The sequence below is a fragment of the Antedon mediterranea genome, chromosome 6 (assembly GCF_964355755.1).
Source record: "Antedon mediterranea chromosome 6, ecAntMedi1.1, whole genome shotgun sequence".
Lineage (NCBI taxonomy): Eukaryota > Metazoa > Echinodermata > Crinoidea > Comatulida > Antedonidae > Antedon > Antedon mediterranea.
The window spans coordinates 28,351,436-28,369,762 of record NC_092675.1 but is presented as its reverse complement, the minus strand read 5'-3'; the positions used below and the strand labels follow the sequence as shown (position 1 = coordinate 28,369,762).

Sequence of the window (18,327 nt, the reverse complement as noted above, 5' to 3'; positions counted from 1 at the left end):
TTCACTTGTCTCAAGAAGTTTTCACCTTTCTGTCAGATGGACAATGTCATCTTAATTGTCTGCTGAGTTGGTTTAATACATCAAGTGTATAGTTTTACTGTTTTCTATCAAAATATTATGTTCAAATTGTTTTTATTTTGTTCATTCTTGGACTGGATTGCATATTCAGTGAACTTAATTCTTTGTAAAGTTGATAGCTATCTACATCTTGCCGGGGATAATGCTTTGATACTAAAATTCATGAATCAATTATGATTTTCTTTCCATTTTTTCTTAAATGGCCTTTCTTTGAGGCTTACCATACTCTTCACATATCCTGTGTTCAGGGTTGCGGAATATCACTACCCTGGATAAATGAATTATTTTATGATAGTTATTTCCTTAAATCGAACATTTGCTGTAGAAACTATAGCTATAGAAAAACCAAATGGGAACCGAGTGATGAACTATTGAAATTAATTTTGTTAGTGATATGCCCAAATATGGTAGTGGTAAGATGTCATCGAGTCCATACAGTATATGGGCACATCCTATTTTTTTGTCACATCAAGTTTGGTAGTGTAGACAGAGCTTTAATAATAGTGCTGTCTTTTTATTAATTAATTAATTCGTGCATTTAGGTGCCACTTGTAAAATTTACAGGATATATTATAAAAGGAAAACATCTGCATTCAAATATTGAATGTTATCGTGTTGTATTGTTATGTCTTTTGTCGAACGAGGAAAAGAATTGAATATTGCATGTAATAAATAGTTTGTAGATATCAATAGAAAGCTGCTATGGCTTCCGGACTTCCTTATTATATTGCAGATGTGATCAAATGTACAGGTTAAGATGTGGTACTGGTTTCGTATTACTTGAAGACATTGTTTTAGGGAAGCTGTTCTTTCCTAATATACATTTTGATATTAATTTTAAAGTGTCCGTTATTGGATTGCAAATATTTAGTTAACATTATTTCCTCGAGTTGTTTGTGAATAGCCATGGAATATGTCAGTTCCCCAGGCAAGTGTTTCTTGTATCAATCGTCCAACATTTGTTAAATGTTAATTTTCCAGGTAAGTACCCATGTTTTAAACTGGGTAACATGAGACCATAGTTAATAGAAATTATTGACATTGGCTAGACATGGAAATGACCAGTGTTAAAAAAGATTGTGTAATTTGTGGTTTAAAGTATTAAACTATAAATACTGTAATAATTTGATGTTAATAAATAATGTCACATGGTAGCGTTTGGTGATTGTTGTGCATTTTACATTATTTAATCCTGATTGTTGTAGTACTGTAGTATTGTAGTATTTTAAGGAGGTTTTTCTGCAAGTCCTCGCCCAAGGAGAAGTGGGGATACATAAGGTCCCCACAAAGGGTTAAGCCTTGGTGGGAGCCAGACAACCTTGTTAATAACCAATTATTTATGACATGAACAAATATGAATACAAAATATAGGGTGTTTTTTTTTTACAACTTTTGTATGTATATTTGCAAAGTAGGTTTTAACAAGTTTAGATCATACCCCTTTCACATCAACTAACAAAACTCTGGATGGAGAAATTTTGGAGTTTGATGTAAAAGGAGTGATATGTTTCTACCTTGTAGGATAAGTTGTTATCTAACCTACAGATTAGATAACTTCAACTTTTTCCATTTGAATCTATAATGTCTTTACCGAAATCCATGTATGGGCTGTAGAATATTTATTTCACATTTTTAAAATTCTTTCTTGTAATTCAGCATGGCAAAATGTTATCTTATTATAGCATCTAAAAATACACACAAGTACAGCAAGACACTGCACATTGTCACTTACTGTTTGTATACTGTATGTCAACAATTATTATTGGTTCAAACAACTTTAGAAGTTTCCTGCTTCTTTTAAAATTCTAAGAATATATAGTGTATGACAAAATTATCATCTTTATCAGACAACTAATCGTGATTAATCTACTCAGACTTTTTCATACAACAGTTTTGTTAGTATTAGTAATTGAGTAGTTTAATTTAATTAGGTATATGTGGTGGAAACCGTTAAGTTGTTCTCAAGACTTGTACTGTTTTTTGCAATCTCATGCCAATTCTTCACCAGACATTTTGGCAGCTTCTTGAAACTTGGATTGGCCATCTTAAGTCACCAAAATCTTTTAACTACTGTCGCATTTTATGTTTCAGCGTTCTAATTCCAATAGTTTTGATAAACAATTTCCGTAGTAAATAGAAAATGTCACTCGTTTTTTTACACATCCCTCATTCTGTGCATAATTTCTGACTTTACAAGATTTTTGATGCTCGGTGGTGCGTCATGAAAAAACGAAAGACCACCACCCTGTGATTTGATGCTTATTATTTTACCTGGGATGTCCCATAATTTGAGGCCATATCTTATTCATTATAGTTCTATTAATTTCTGTAGCTATTTCCATTTCTGTATGTCCGTATATTTGCATAAATTTTCATAAAAATTGGGAATCCTGAAGTTTTTTTTTTAGTTTAGCAACCACATCCAGAATGATCTGTGTTCTTATAACGAAAAAAGGAGATGAGAAAACCAACTTAATAGTTCTTAAAAAAAACATAAATTTCATATAAACAAAACAATATTATAGTATTAGTATACCATATTTGTTATATTTATATATTGTCGGCATTTCTGTTTTGGGTCCTCTTAATAAACAAATACAATAAAAATTAAAAACACCAAAAACGTAAAACTTCTTGATCCTCCTAAAACACATAGCCAATATTCTCATCAGTTTTATATACATCTTTTCCACATTGCAATCGAGAGCAATTCTTGTATTTGACTATAACTAATGTTAATTTAGAACTCAAATTCCAAAAACTTTTAGTTAAGTGTGAATATTACGTACACTGCCAACATTAATTAATGTTTTCTGTAAGTTTGACATCAGGGTCACACAGAATTGTCAAATCTATTTAAAAGATCTTAATTAGTTAATTGAATGCACAAAAGGTAGGATAAAAATCAGCATTTTTTAAATATAGTCTAGTAGAAGCTTTCTTAAATTATAATTGGAAGTTTAGTTTGTTGGCTTCTACTCCTTATTTTACAAATTGCCCAGCGGACGAAATAGGAAGTGCATGGCGTCGTAACAAGCACTTATGGTCACATGTTACGTTAACACTTTATTATTTTGTATATATTAACTTTAAACTGCTGTTTATAAAGTCAATTTTTAAATTAATTGTATTTTTTATTTTGATATTAAGTGTTTTTTTAACAATATAAGTATCAACTTTTAAATTGTATTACAAATATTTTGATTGTCAAAGGGTTGTTCAATTTAAAATTAGTATTTCATTTAAAGTAAATTAGTTTCTTAATTTAATTTCAAAGCAATGACGTAATATGCTGACGTCTCTATCAACACATTGGTCATATCAGGTTCATTCCCCTTGGTCCATTTTGTTTCTCTTAAACGATAACCTAATAATTTAGTATTGTAAAACATTCTTTGATATTTATTTTTTTAAATGATAGAATAATATCATTATCAAACATTCTCAAAACCTTAAAACAAGTTACATGAAAGTGTAATTTAATTAAGCAATGTAATTCAACAGAGATTTGGAGTAATTAAAAAAAAAATGGGGACAGCCAAGAAAAAAGCTGATTACATACTGCATAATGATTTTAAAATCTGAAACTATTTACAGAATAGGCCTTGGTTAAAAGAAATTTTATGATAATTGTTGTAATGTATGTGTATTGTTTGATAAACATAACAGTTTAATGATTGTTAATCTATTCATAAATGAAATTCAAGTTTTCTAAAGGAGGTCCACCAGTAATTGCTTTTTTAGGAGCTTATTTTTATAACATTTTTAATGTTTAATATGTTCATAATCATTCATAGTTAACTATTATCTCTATGATATGTTGCAACAATAATCAAAATAAATTTAGTAGATTATTACAATTTTTCATTTGTAAACAAATATTGAAAATTGATCTCTAATAAATTCAGTGCGAATCCACAATTTTTAAACGTGAGAGAATCACTATCAATTATGGTCAATCAAAAAGATGTGTCAAGTTTTGAAAACTCCTTTTCAAACTCTAGCGATCACAGTAGTGGAAGTAGGCTAAGCCTAGCTAACCTAGCTCATGATGATGTTTTCACCTCTTTGAAAAAAATGAACTTCCTATAAAAATCCTAGCTAAATGCTTGATATATACACTGTGATATTGCAAATTATTTCTGTAGTAAATAAATATAATACATGAACAAATTGTTTATACTGTAATATTGATGTTTTTGTTGTCAAATATGAAACATAAACGTTTTTATAATGCATTAACTGTTGAATCTACTAAGCATCTTATCTACAATACCTAAAATGTGAAACCAAATATTGTTCTTCGTTCGCACACACCAGTGGCTGAAATGTGGAGTTATGTGAATCATACAAACTGTTGAAAGATGCGTGTCAACTGCAGCGTACAATTCAGCGTCTGCGGAGTTTTAAGCTCTGTATCAAATTGGACATGACAGCATTTCCTGTTTGGTAGAATATGACAAAGAATATCTTTTGTAACTCCGGGCCTTTTGTTCATCGCTTCAAGATTTTTTCCATTATGATCTTGCAAAAAAAGATTATGTCATTTTCTTTCCCAGGCCTAATATAGGCTATTGTACTCTTTGCAAAAATGAAAATGCTATTTTTTCTTGGAATTGTCACATGGATTTGTATGCATTTGATACAGATTGAAAGTACTTGTGTTTTCCATTGGGAGTGGTTGACTGGTTTCATGTGCATGACATTTTTTTGTCTCAAGTTCAACCCATAGAGACATTATTATTTTCAACACTGACATTTTCTGTCGGGTGTAGCTCTCAAAACTAAATTTAAAGTTTGGTGTTATTTTTGTTTTCATTTTTAGTGTGTTGTTCGATAATTTCATATAATTCGTCCTATAACCGCTGTCTTGTTTAACCCTTTGATGAAAAAAGTGGCCAACAATAAGTCACATAAAATAGTGTGTTGATAAATATGCAGGCATATTTAAAACTTTATGTAAAATAATAAGTCAAAAGTGCAGAGTTTATTATCTGTCAATATTTCCACATTTCTGTCATCGTGTAATCAACAATAAGTATACCCTGTTTTCGGATATTTGTCAGGATTAATTAGGCTACTGAGGTTTTGACCAAAAATGGATGTGAAATTGATGATACTTTGGAAAAACCTGTCAAATTAGTTGTTTTGATGTTTAAGTATATTGATTTAATTACAAGATTTTTGTTTTGTTTTGCCTCTTGACTGACCCTTAGTCCAAGCTGTTGACACCAGGCTGCCTGATTATGGCCACGTTAATTTCTAGGCCACGTTAACTATCAGTGTTTGTATCTCTCTCTTATAATTGCCTTATTCTGGTCATTGCATACCTAATCAATCACATGATCACGTGGAACGTTACAAAGTGGTTGTGGTGAGCTACATTTCCTTTAAAATTATTTAGGACATCTGAAAAATGTCGTTATTGGTAATGGTACAGTATGTCCAGTTTGTAATTTATTTTTCACATTTTTTATGTGTGTGTATATTTATGTGCATGTAAATAAAATGCAGTTTTAGATATCATCAAACATGTTAATCAACATGGTTGATAGAGATGCTATGTGCATTTAATAAAAGGTGTAGGTTCAATTCCCTTTACAAACACATTTAACAAAAATGTGCTATAGGAATATAATGTAAGGCATCTTATTTAAAATTTCATGCAGTTCTTCAGTGAGTTTACAGGAACAATTCAGATTTGAACCCAAACCTAACTCTGGAAGGCACAAATATTTGGCACCAGCCTACAGTGCCACTATACTGTTTCTCTTTCAGTTTAAAAGATATTCTTATTTATTATTAGGATAAAACAAAGTACCACAGTGTTCCAGGTACTTGATCAACTCTCAAAATGTGTAGTGGATTAGCAACTTCAATCATTAATTAGTAAATGTAATCTGATATTAATTTACACATTGTGCCTTTGTTTACAATCAATACAGGCACACACCTTTACCTGTTGTAGGAATTTATGCGTTGCTAATTGAAGTATCCTTTATGCTTCACTCGATGCCATTGTTAGAAGCTAAAGGAACTCGCTCAGTCATTTTCAAGCCAAGGAAATGTTTAATTGTCGGTGTATGACTTTGAGGTCTTGATTACTCAATTACTTTATAAGCTCTTGCCTCTCATGAGATTTGAGTCCCTAAGCTCTGTCAATCATGGAAAAAAGAAAATTAATATTAACGCATTGGTCAAGAAAATTGCGTCAAAAATAAATTGAGTTTTCACAGCTCTAAGGCGTGTACAGGTAAGAGAAGATAATAGCTGGTTTTGACTCGTGATTTTGGTAGATTGTTTCTCCCTGTAGGTGAATTTTAGTTGAAAATAGATGGCCATTCACCTTTAATAAAATGATTATTAATGACTTTATCTCATTTTTTTTTTAAATTGAGTTATCCTCATCTGTGATTTATAAATTTTTGATTTTGATCATTATAATTAGCGGAAATTTGGAAATAAAGCATATAATATGATGACAATTCAGATGAATTTGATGACTTATTTTGTTTTTAATTGAATCCAAAAGAAATTTTAATTTGAAACTACTGTGCTATATAGTTTGAAATCCGCTAGAAGCAAATTAATCTAAAATGGTCTCAAGTTTGCTGGACATTCAACTTTAAAAGGAGTTTCCAAGATAACTGTTTTGATGACTTATTCAATTAGATATCTAATATTTAATATATAAATTTCAATTTTTCATACCTTGATACACTATACCTTAATAGTACATTTGAATTTGTCATAGAGAGATGGATGAAAGAAATTAAATATTTTTTGAATATTTAATTTTTTTTTTTTTACAAATTATCAGTATTATTTGTATCCATATTTAAACAAAATTGTTTTTCTCTTCTGATACAAGTACAAAAATAATTTGTTATTTGATTTTTTGGAAGGTAGGCAATAATATTACAATTACACTCTTTAATAGAACCAGTTGCTTACTAGCACCAGTGTGTTTTAATCTATTCAAACTAATTACACAGTACCAGAAGGCTGTGTAGATTTATCCTACAACATCCAATACAAATAGGTGGGCATTCACCTCAAATCATTTGCTGCAACTAATCAAATTGATGACTTATTTTATTGAATTGTTTTCAAGTCTTTATCTGTTTGACACCTGATAATAAGCTAAATTAATAGAGGATGTGAATTATGAACAACTTAAGATTTGTTTCAGATTTTCCATCACATTTGTGGTTATTAGACTTTTAAAAGTTCTCTAGGCAATGCGGAGAGTTTGAAGTGCGGAAACATGCGTTTAATTTGATTGTTTATTATGTGCGGAAATTCTAAACCATAGTACTATGTATTTTTTACATACGGAAATTCTGCAGTTAATTTGATTGAAAGTTATAATTATAGTAATATTGTTAACAATACAAAATGATTGAATTCATGAAACTGTGCGGAAATGTGAAAGTGTGATTCAATTCAGTTGATTATAGTTAAACAGTATTGTATGCATTTTGCATTGTAATTGTTGCCAGTGTGTTGCTAATGCTAGTGTGTTGAAAGCTTGTCTGGTGGAAAATGTCCATGATGCTAGCAAGGGAACTTTATGAATCAAACGCCTACGACTCTTTGTTTTCTAGGTTGTCTGATTTTCAGTTCATGGTTACTATTAGGAACTTGTTGAAAGTTTTGCAGACCCTATTCCAGACAGTGATGATGAGGGCAGGATTTAGTATCAACCTCATATTTAAAGCTTTTGTTTGTTATTAGTTATTTCTTTTAGCAGTTACAAGATGTTTGTAGCTTGTGAATAAACCCTATTTTCTTGAATGCCCTTTTCAAAGTAGAGTTACTTTAGGAACTTGTTAAAAGTTTTGCAGACTTCCATTTATTCCAGACAGTGATGATGAAGGCGGGATTTAGTATCAACCCCATATTTAAGATTTTATTTATTATGAGTTATTTCTTTAGAAGTTTCAAGAGGTTTTCTGTAGCTTGCAAATGAAACCCCTTTTTTCTATTAGGAGCTTGTTGAAAGTTTGGCAGACTTCATTCCAGATAGTGAGGATGAGAGCAGACGTTTGGTCTGTTTGACATTGAATCGTATCTATAGCAGAACCTGTAGAAGTAAAAAAAAAGAAAACATTGAAAAACAAGCCTGTAGCTTGCGATTGAAAGTACTGTACACATTTCCAAGTAGAGACCAGCAGCAAACGTGATGGTGAATCTCGTTGGAAAAACCGAAAAAACTCTACAAGGAGTCTTGTTTACTATAAACCGTAAACTGGAAAAGGCTGATTTAGAACTGTTAATCGAGAAAATTTGAAAGGAGTGCAAACAGTTTTAAGTAGAAATACTGTGAACCTTTATATGTTTATACATAATTCACTATTTTTGTCTTACAGCTTTCATTTGCAGTACAGAGACACAACATGACTGAAAGTCGCCCATTCAACCATTCAAGCATCATCCACCAGGGCTGGCTTAAGAAACAAGGAGGCGTGATCAAAACATGGCAAAGACGATTCTTTATCCTCGTAAATGATCACCTGTACTACTATCAACGAGAGGATGATCAACGGCATCTTGGAGCCATTCCACTGAAAGGAAACAAGGTCTTTAAACATGCGCATAATCCAGATGATCCCAACAAGTTTCTGTTCGAGATTTCAAACGGTACATAATGAAAATCAGCTTATACAACATCTTAATTGAAATTTTGTGAACTAGAGTATAGCCCCTACTAAGAAGACACTTTTAGGATGCAATAAAGCCTCCTTTCAATAGAGGATTGGTTGTATCATTAAAACATTCATTTTTCGTTTTTATTGGAATGTATCCTCTTAATATGGTATTCTAAAGGATGGGTTCTACTGTATAAAACAATGATAAAGTGGAAACAAACAACTTGACATTATGCAACCAAATTGTTACATTTTCAAAACAAATTTAAAATTTGAGAAATCAAAAAAAACACGGGGATTATTTTAAATATCAAAATAGATTAATTATTGTATTTTATAATGGTTTCTACATTGGTGATTTTATTTTACCCTATTGTGTATAACTATGCAAACAATACTTCTATAAAAGTATAGTCATATGTTTCCGCTAATCGGCATGTATGACAGTTGTATAAGTCCTTTGGGATCCATGCTGTCTGGTAGTATACATGGCAAAGCTGGAATTGCTACGACGACGGATGTTTAAGTTTGTAAAAGCAAACAAAAAACAGGGTCTGCCAATCAACGTCTACAAATAAATTAAGCCCACACTTAAATTTTGTAGATTCACTCCTTCATAAATTGTGTGGTGGAGATAAGAAATATGTACATAGTTTCTTAATTGAGATAATTAATTGCAATTATAGTCAATAATAGCAAAATGAATTAGATGTAAATATTAAGTGTATTAGTTTTGACGGCACAGCCTAGCCATTAGTGATAATTGTTATCAAATTTTATTTTGAATGGGAATTAAGATACAATTATAAGATATTTTTATATTGCCATTGATAGGAGTAAATGAGAATAATATGATAAAGTGAAGCAATTTAAAGAAATTTTAATCTGATTCAAGTAGTGCATGTGCAATAAACTTTTTCCATATATCACGTCTTGTAAAACCCAATAAATTTAAAAAAAATATCATAGATAAAATGGTAATAATAGTCATAGGTGGATTCAAGGAGGTATTGTTGGAGGTGGGCATTTGGCTGTGCACCACCTGCCCCTCCCCACCCCTATTAATTAAATAAAACATTTAAAAAAAATGGAAGTTTGCACTTAACCTAATATTCTATTACCTATTTTCATGTCGAGTATAAAGTCATTTTTTATCTTTTCTGAAATAAATTTAGTTCATGATTTTTTATGAAATAATGCTGTTTTTTCCTTCGTAGGTGAGGGACACACCGGAAGGTTAGCGGGTAATCATGACACTTTCTTACTATTGGCGTCTACACAGATTGATATGGACAAATGGATCCAGGAGATACAGAGAGTTATGTATGCAAAAGTTGGCCGAGGTAATTGTTTTACATAGGCCTATTATTGTGTGCCAATTACTAATAATTTGTGTTTTGAAAAGCCATTCAGTAGCAAACAGGAGCATTAAATCACTTACCATATGGGAAAGCAGTTGTTCACTTGAAATTAAATTAAATTTGACTTTCATTTGAAAATTTAGTACATAGTTTTGCAAACAAATTATTCAATTTATTAAAATTTCCCAGAATTTGAACAAACCAAGGCTAGTTCCACCAGGAAAAAGAAATATATTTATATTAAAATCAAAATTACTGAAAAATAAATAAGCATTGCAAGAAAAGACAAAATGTAAATGAAGGAAATCATTTAAACCATAAGAAGTCTAAAAAATAAGAATTTAAATGACAACAATTCTTATTGACTCAGTATCAAAATAAATTAATTTGAAATTAATTTGATTTGAAATGTAAAATAAGATTCATTGTAATACCTGTCTATTTTTAAACAATGATGACAGGTAAAAAAAATAAGAATTTAAATTAAATAAAAACAATTCTTAAACTGTATACTGCATGCATTCTAATAACTATAAGTATCAAAATTAATAAATTTGAAATTAATTTGATTTGAAGTGTAAATACTTTTCATTGATATACCTGTCTATTCTTAAACAATAATGACAGGTAGAAGATAGATAACAGTCTGTGTTGATTGAAAAGGGAAATACACCATTTTACACTATAAAACTCTAAAAATAGCAACAAAACTATAAAGAAGAATACCGGATAGCTGTTTTATAACAGTTTCTTGTTCTCCCACATAAAACTAACTAAAAGCTTACAAAATGTTCACCTGTTGAAAGTTTAATTTAATAATAATTTATTTTGAAGCTTTGCTTCATAAACAGCGACACATTTCTAAAGAAATCCAGAGTGATTTAACTAATGATATTACCTAAAAATAATAAAAAGAGTAAAATAAATTATTAAAGATACACATAAGTTACTGGTCTCTCTCACAAAAAGTCAATGCATATGTCAACTTATATATGCTTTTGTTTATGATTTTTATGTTTATTTAGGGATCTTACGAAGGTGTATATAAGTGTTTTAACTTCAAATTTGATTCCTAAAAAAAGTAGTCTGTATAATTTACCTTATTTGTTGTTTCAATGTACGATTTTATTTACATTTTCTGTTTTGAAGACTCTCTTTTTAAAATATTAATTAATTAATTAATTAATTAATTAACAAACTTCTGTCAATGACGGCCTGATGTTCTAAATCGAGAACGGCTAACTAAACAAGAACAAGAATTTAAATTATTGAAAATTCCATTACATTATTTAATAAATTTGATCACAGTAATGTTTTCCTTATTAGTATAACACAATCTTTCAAGTGCAAAGTATTATTTTATTATTATTTTGAAGTAAAAATGAGTTTATCAGCTCTTAGTAAAGTAATGAAAACTTGTTTACTGATTTCTTAAACTCTGTCTACACTTATCAAACGTTATGTGCCCATATATGGACATGATGTCATATCACCACCATATTTGGACACAACACAATTTTTTTGTCAAAATAGTTTGATAGTGTGGACAGAGCTTGCTTTATTATAATTTAAAGCTAGGTAAAATAATGTCTTCAGCGAATTAACCACTTGCCTGATAGATATGTTACACTGTGGATTACTGTATATTTGCACTTATTTATTAATCTTAGCAGAAAGCTTATTAAAGTAGGATATTAAATTACAAACTGTTACATTTTAGTTTCAAAGGCAAGTTACTTATTTATAGATGTAACATACAAGTTAAACTATTACTTGATACATAATAATATAATATTTTTGTTTAATCGACAGGGACGTAATATACAATAAAAGTCTGATATTACTATATGTATACAATAACTACAACAATTAATTCAAATTATCTTTTGATTTACAAAAAATTCAAACAAAACTTTAAAATGAGTATATGAAACTTGTAGACAATAAAATAAAATTGAAAATCTCAGAAATTAATCAAACATCATTAAAGGTGCAATTCTTTATCATAGTGACATTCACAGATTTTTAGTTTAAATTTAAAATCAGAGAATATATTATTTAGAATTACATTGTTGATCGAGTGAATGCGCCTTTCTACCATTGAACAAATCAGGGGTGAATTCAAATACAATAAAGATATGGTCGGAGTGAGAGATCAATAGTACTTACTTACTTTACTGGTCAATAATTTAAGAAATGATCATCAATTGTATTGGCACTGTCATACATGTGCTTTGTTCGTATCATGGTTTCTATGGTGAAAAGGTGTTTCTTTAAACATTAATATCAAAAGTTTCCTGCTACTTCCAGTTACGAAAGCCAAAAATTGGAAGTATATTATGATAATCGTTTTTATATAAAGTTACACTTAAAATTCAACACTTCCCAGATTAACTGAATATTAAGCAACTATGTTATGATTCTAGTATGTTATGGATTTACATGTTTAATAACTGCCATATTGATATCAATTATCATCACTAAATTAATTATTTATTAATTATGAAATCTTATCATGACAGTCAATCATACAAGTATGCCAAAGGTCACTCACCTTTGCCCTAGATATTGTATAACAACTTTTGGTTTCTGTCACATGAATGTAAATTTCAATCAATAATGAAAATCACATGTCTTGTTTATTTAATGCCGTACTGAATCTAGTATAATTTTACTGCCGACTTCCCTGGCAAATAGAAAGTCTACTGTTGTAATGGTTTTCAATTATATCTTTTCAAAGAAGAGGATATTCTTAGAGATTTTTTTTTATCTCTATTTATAATTAATTTGATTACTACATTTATTATTTCTCTGATACCTGCTTACTAATACAAACATTTGTATTTAAAGTGTGACAAATTAAATAAAAGAAAGAAAACAATTGTTTAGTTAGCTTAGATGTATTTTACCAAAATCCATATTGTTAACATAAAACTTTCTGTTGCCATTTAACTCCTTCACAATCCAACTTAAATGATTTATTTCTAGATAAGTAAAATTTTTTCTATATTTTGTATCCGTCAACAATTTAAAATTATTATAATTTTTAATGTAGAGATTTAATGCTTTTGTTATGAATATCCTTTATTTATTTATATTTATACTGGGCGACCTCTTCAGTCAAAGACTGGTCTCCCAGAGGGCCCAGTTGATGATCAGTGACTGTGATGTACTAGTACTAGTCCTATATGTTTTATCAAGGGCCCTTAATGATCAGTTCCTTTACTGGATAAGCCACCCTCATTTAATTTCCGAATATCATTAAAAATTAAATACAAATATATTGCAATTTTATGCATGTTAAGACATGTATAATTCTACCCTAAAACATTTTCATTTTCGTTTGAGAAATTTTCTTGCCGTGCCTATCTATTCAAAGTTTAAAATGATTTGATTTTTAATTGTTTTAATAAGGTGTGTTTGGCCAAAGTCTACTGGACATTATAACCAATGAAAGTACAACGTCTACCAAGATGATACCATCAATAGTAGAGCAGTGTGTTAATTACATAGTAGAAAATGGACTCCTTGAAGAAGGCATATTCAGGTAGCTTTTACTATTCTTTTACATACTATAGTATATTAAGAGACTGTATTGAGAGACTGTAGTATTGTGAAAAACATAGCAGTGAGTCAAAAATGTTTTCAATTTCCTTATACTGTAGTTAAACAGACGATTCTCGATACTGTATCTATTTCTTCAGTATCACAGGAATATTTGCTAATACATCACATGTGTTTCACATGTATCTAGTAGTAATCTTTAACCTCTGACCTTATATGATACTGGCAGCTACCACATCAACTGTTCCTTTGTTACTTAGAAAATATATAGTATGTGGAGATACAGCCCTGGGAATCGGGTGATTTTTAAATCTTGAGAAATGTTCTTAAAAGGACATTTCACAAGATTTCGTTAATTTAAACAAAATCGCTGTCTCAAAAATAGGATGAGTAGCAGAAGCCCCAAGGGGAGGCTATATTTTATCCTGTGTGAAAAAGTTAATTTAATCAAAGATGAAATTCTAAATTTTTGTTACATATTTATATTTATTTTAATTATTGTTGTTGCTTTTGTTAATAGGTTGCCAGGTCGGTCAAGCATGATCAAAACACTGCAGGATTCATTTGATTGTGGAGATAAGCCAGATTTTGACAAACAACATGTTGATATACATACAGTCGCATCTCTATTAAAACTGTATCTACGTGAGTTACCGGAACCAGTTATACCGTGGGCACATTATGATGACATCATGAACGGTATTAAACTTTTCCTGCAGAATTCCGAAAAGGGCAAAAAAGAACTTATAAAGCAACTGGCTCTTTTGCCACGTACTAACTACAACCTTTTGCGGTACATGTGTATTTTTCTACATAACGTATCATTACATGAAGATAAAAATAAAATGACTGTCCAAAACATCGCTACAGTTTTCGGACCAAATATTATTCGGCCAAACACAGATAGTCCAGCATCGTTGATGCAGTCTACATCACTTAGTCAACAGTTTGTGCATTTAATTATAGAAAAACATAAAGAGATGTTCCCACCGAATGATATGATAGATTTTAATGTAAACACTGCTCCAGCTTTACAGAAATTGGTACCAATTCAACCATACCGTCAAACAAACATTCCCGTAGCGCCTCCACGAAAAAAGAACCCGCCCACAAACGTGCATTTAGACCTCATAAAAGAGGTAAAAGCCAACGAGGATAGCTACAACACTGTCGCTGAAGGTAAATTAATAGATATTGACGATGGACCTGTAGTGAAACGGGAGAAATTCAAAACGAGAAATCCTAGCGTTGATGAAATGTTTTCAGTTACCCAAGAGGTTATTACAAGTGTAGATCAAATGGTAATATCTGCATCATCAAAATCTAATGGTCAGTATGCTAAACCAAATCGTAACAACTCAATTCTTATCGATGATGAAGCATACATACCAAGGTTCTCTTCATACAACGATGCTATTACACCTCATTCAAATGGTATCCCGCCAAATTACGTTCACCCAGTGCCGGAACGGCCACCGAAACCGCCTCAGGAGATAAATGCGAATATTCCGGATGTAGCACCAGTGATTGATCACACCCTGACGTATGAACATCTTCAACAACAGGTAGAGATGTTGAAGATGGAATTAAAGAGACAAAAAGAAGAATATGAGCAGAAAACGACAAAAATGCAAATGAAATATGATGCATTGGAGATAAAATATTTGAATGAGGTAGGATATATTATTTATAAATTTAATAATTTCATACTAACTTATTTATTATTGCTTGAAGGTCAATAAAATACTGACCATAAGCTCACATGTGATTTGCTCATATATGGTCACAATGACATCAAATCACTACCATATTTGGACACATCACACTTTTTTTGTCAAACTAGTTTGATATATCGTAGACAAGTCCAGAAGATATATTATGTATTTGGCTGAAAACATGACAAGACAAATTGTATTAAAACTGAATACTGTATTAATAAATATGTTTGTATACGTTTCGGCTGAGAAAATTATTAAATTATTATTATTAAATTATTTTGAAAATCATTTTGTTTACAGGAATCTGCCAGAAGATCAGCGGATGAACGTAACCGACATCTTCTTCAAAGAGTGAATACATTCTATGCAGAATACGGTCCAAAATGAACATGTGCAACATGATAAGTCATTGAAAGAGCAACAGGGTTGTGTCTAATATCCGAGGTACCTTCAGTAAAAGGCAGTAGAAAGGATGTGAATATTATTAACCAATTCAGAGCAAGGTATAGGCTGTTGAACAGTGGTGATGAAAGGTGGAATCCAAGGAGCATACACTATATGTAGGCTTACATAAATCATTTTGATATTAAGTAGTTGTAGGCTGTGGTGAAGGTGCTAACAATTTTATTAAAGCTTGGTTCCTACTAGACACGCAACCTACGAAACGTAAGAAAATGCCCTTCCAATAATTATGTTTGCCCCCGCCTGCGTGAAATCAAACCTGTGATGTTTGCAGCACTGTTGCGTCGTCAGTTCCCACTTATGATTACGCAATACAGCACTTTGCATCGATGCGTCACTACGTTGCGTTCTAGTGGGAACCACGGTTAAGGCTTCTTTGTCTGTGGTGTTTCTCTTTAGTCTGTACTACCAAGTATGATCTACTAAACAATGCAACGGCATGAGAAGGAATATTACTATATCTAAAAAATATATATTTTAATCATTAGATTTAGATATATAATATGCAATTAATTCAAATAAATAAATTATAATCATATTATTTTTAATTGTTATGTTTCTATAATAAATTTATAATACCTAATTTTTGTAGAATATTATATTTTGTCAATACATTGAATATTGATCTATTTTTATAGTGTAGTATAACTGACCTAAGTAACAATGGGCTATTTTGTACTAAATATGTAATGATTGATTACTATGCATTCAATCAGGGAAGAGTGAAATTGTAATTCACTCTTCCCTAATTAAACCATGTATGATTAGTTTTCAATATACACATAACGTTACACATTGTTTTTGACAAAACATGATTTTCTTGATGTTAAATCATCTTAACTTGGTTTCAAATCAATAATTTGTTTAAGACAGGTTTATTAATATTTAATCTAAGTTACAAATCTCATAATTATCTGCCTTATTTACATGTATAGTATGTGATAACTCTTCCCTCGTAAATACACTCCACTAATTGTTTATGTAAATATGTATATAAACGTGTATAATGAGTGTCGAGTTTGTATATGTTTAAATGTAAATCTCTAATCTAACAGCATTCCTGAAAATGCATAAATTTTTAATTAATAGTATAATATTATAATTGTGGATATATAATAGTTTTCTCAAACATAATCATGAAATATATTTACTAATTAATTATACAATGGTATATAACAAATATAAAGATATTAATAATTGGTGCTTGGTTAAAGAAGTCAAAGTGTGTTGAGTTATGGAAGAAAGTTCATTTAAAAGTGGACGGGTTTCCTTTTAGAAAGTGTTTCAAAACAGTCTCAAAGGTGCTGGAATGTTTGGCTAACTCTGGCCAGTACTTGAAGATGGTATGGAAAATATGTTTTGTAGAAGAAATACATTGTACATAATGATAGATTGATGTTTGTGCTTCATTGGGTAAATTCTGTGGTGATATTTTTATCAATATTTTGACACCATAATTACTCAAGTAAGTCTAAGGTGGGACTCGAACCCACGTTTCTAGATGCCAACCATTGGTAACAATTCAAACATTTTCGAGGAATTAGTGACTCAGCTAACAAAGTTTCCCTCTGTCGAATTTCAATAGTAGGAATCCAGTACATCGCGTATTTCAACAAACCAGCCCAACACAGGTGCGAGTTTACGTGTAAAAACTTTATTCAATATTATAAACCATTTAATTTCTTATTAATCATTATTTAAACACGATTGTCATATTTGTAATTATTGCTACAAAATGAACTAATACCGTCGTCTTCATATCGGTATACATATAATATTCTTTTTGTGTTCCTATGATTTTGTGTCAATTTGTTAATAAAATATGTATTTTTCAATATTTGTAGTAAATTCCTCATTTCAATGTTATCGTTATTATGTTTCCATGTCTTATATTTCAATAAAAGATGTTAACGCAATACATGCGCATATTAAGGAATATTCATAATATTGAAACTTACAACATCATTTTTTGGGTGATATTTTGAAAATTTCTGAGCTCAGGAGTTTTTACGAAAGGGAAAATGTCGACCTTCTCATTCGTTAAAAGTTTAGTTAGTACTGCGATGCCATAGAATAATGATAACGCAATAAATATGCGCGCATTTATCTATATTCGCGATTTGTATTATTTTGCTATAGTCTAGTGCAAAAGTTGGGTGGTTTATAAAAATCCCTGAGCTATAGCTCAGACGTTTTTACAAATATTAGCCACATTTCGGTCCTCTCCAACTTCCATAAAAGTTGGTTTTGAAGTGTTATGACGTCATACGTTTACTCATGCCAGAGAGCGAACGCTAAAGCCTTTGTTTTCCTGTCGACGTTAGTCGACGCTATCGTAAACAATAATCGGCAATCTTCTACGTAAACATTGAAATGTTAACGATTTACAGGAAAAGGTACTCGCTATCGGTATCATTCCAACTTGATCGTTTTCAAACGATCGTCGTTGAACTGTTACGATCAACGACGATAGCGTCGAATAACGTCGACAGG

At 30.6% G+C, this 18,327-nt stretch overlaps 1 protein-coding gene across 6 annotated transcripts in view; it reads left to right on the top strand.

Moving 5' to 3' along the window:
• LOC140051754 (rho GTPase-activating protein 24-like) overlaps window positions 1-17,669 on the top strand; it is a 39,198-nt gene extending 21,529 nt beyond the window's left edge. For 5 of the 6 annotated variants that reach the window (XM_072097059.1, XM_072097057.1, XM_072097055.1 and 2 more), the window contains 5 exons: window positions 8,451-8,721; window positions 9,947-10,072; window positions 13,505-13,637; window positions 14,175-15,327; window positions 15,673-17,669. In XM_072097059.1, the coding sequence (XP_071953160.1) occupies window positions 8,478-8,721; window positions 9,947-10,072; window positions 13,505-13,637; window positions 14,175-15,327; window positions 15,673-15,759 (1,743 nt within the window). In that variant the 5' untranslated portion in view covers window positions 8,451-8,477 and the 3' untranslated portion in view covers window positions 15,760-17,669. Of the gene's footprint in view, window positions 1-702; window positions 1,060-8,450; window positions 8,722-9,946; window positions 10,073-13,504; window positions 13,638-14,174; window positions 15,328-15,672 lie in introns of those variants that run through there. The other variant, XM_072097058.1, reaches the window with a different exon arrangement.
• Window positions 17,670-18,327: the final 658 nt, after the last annotated feature.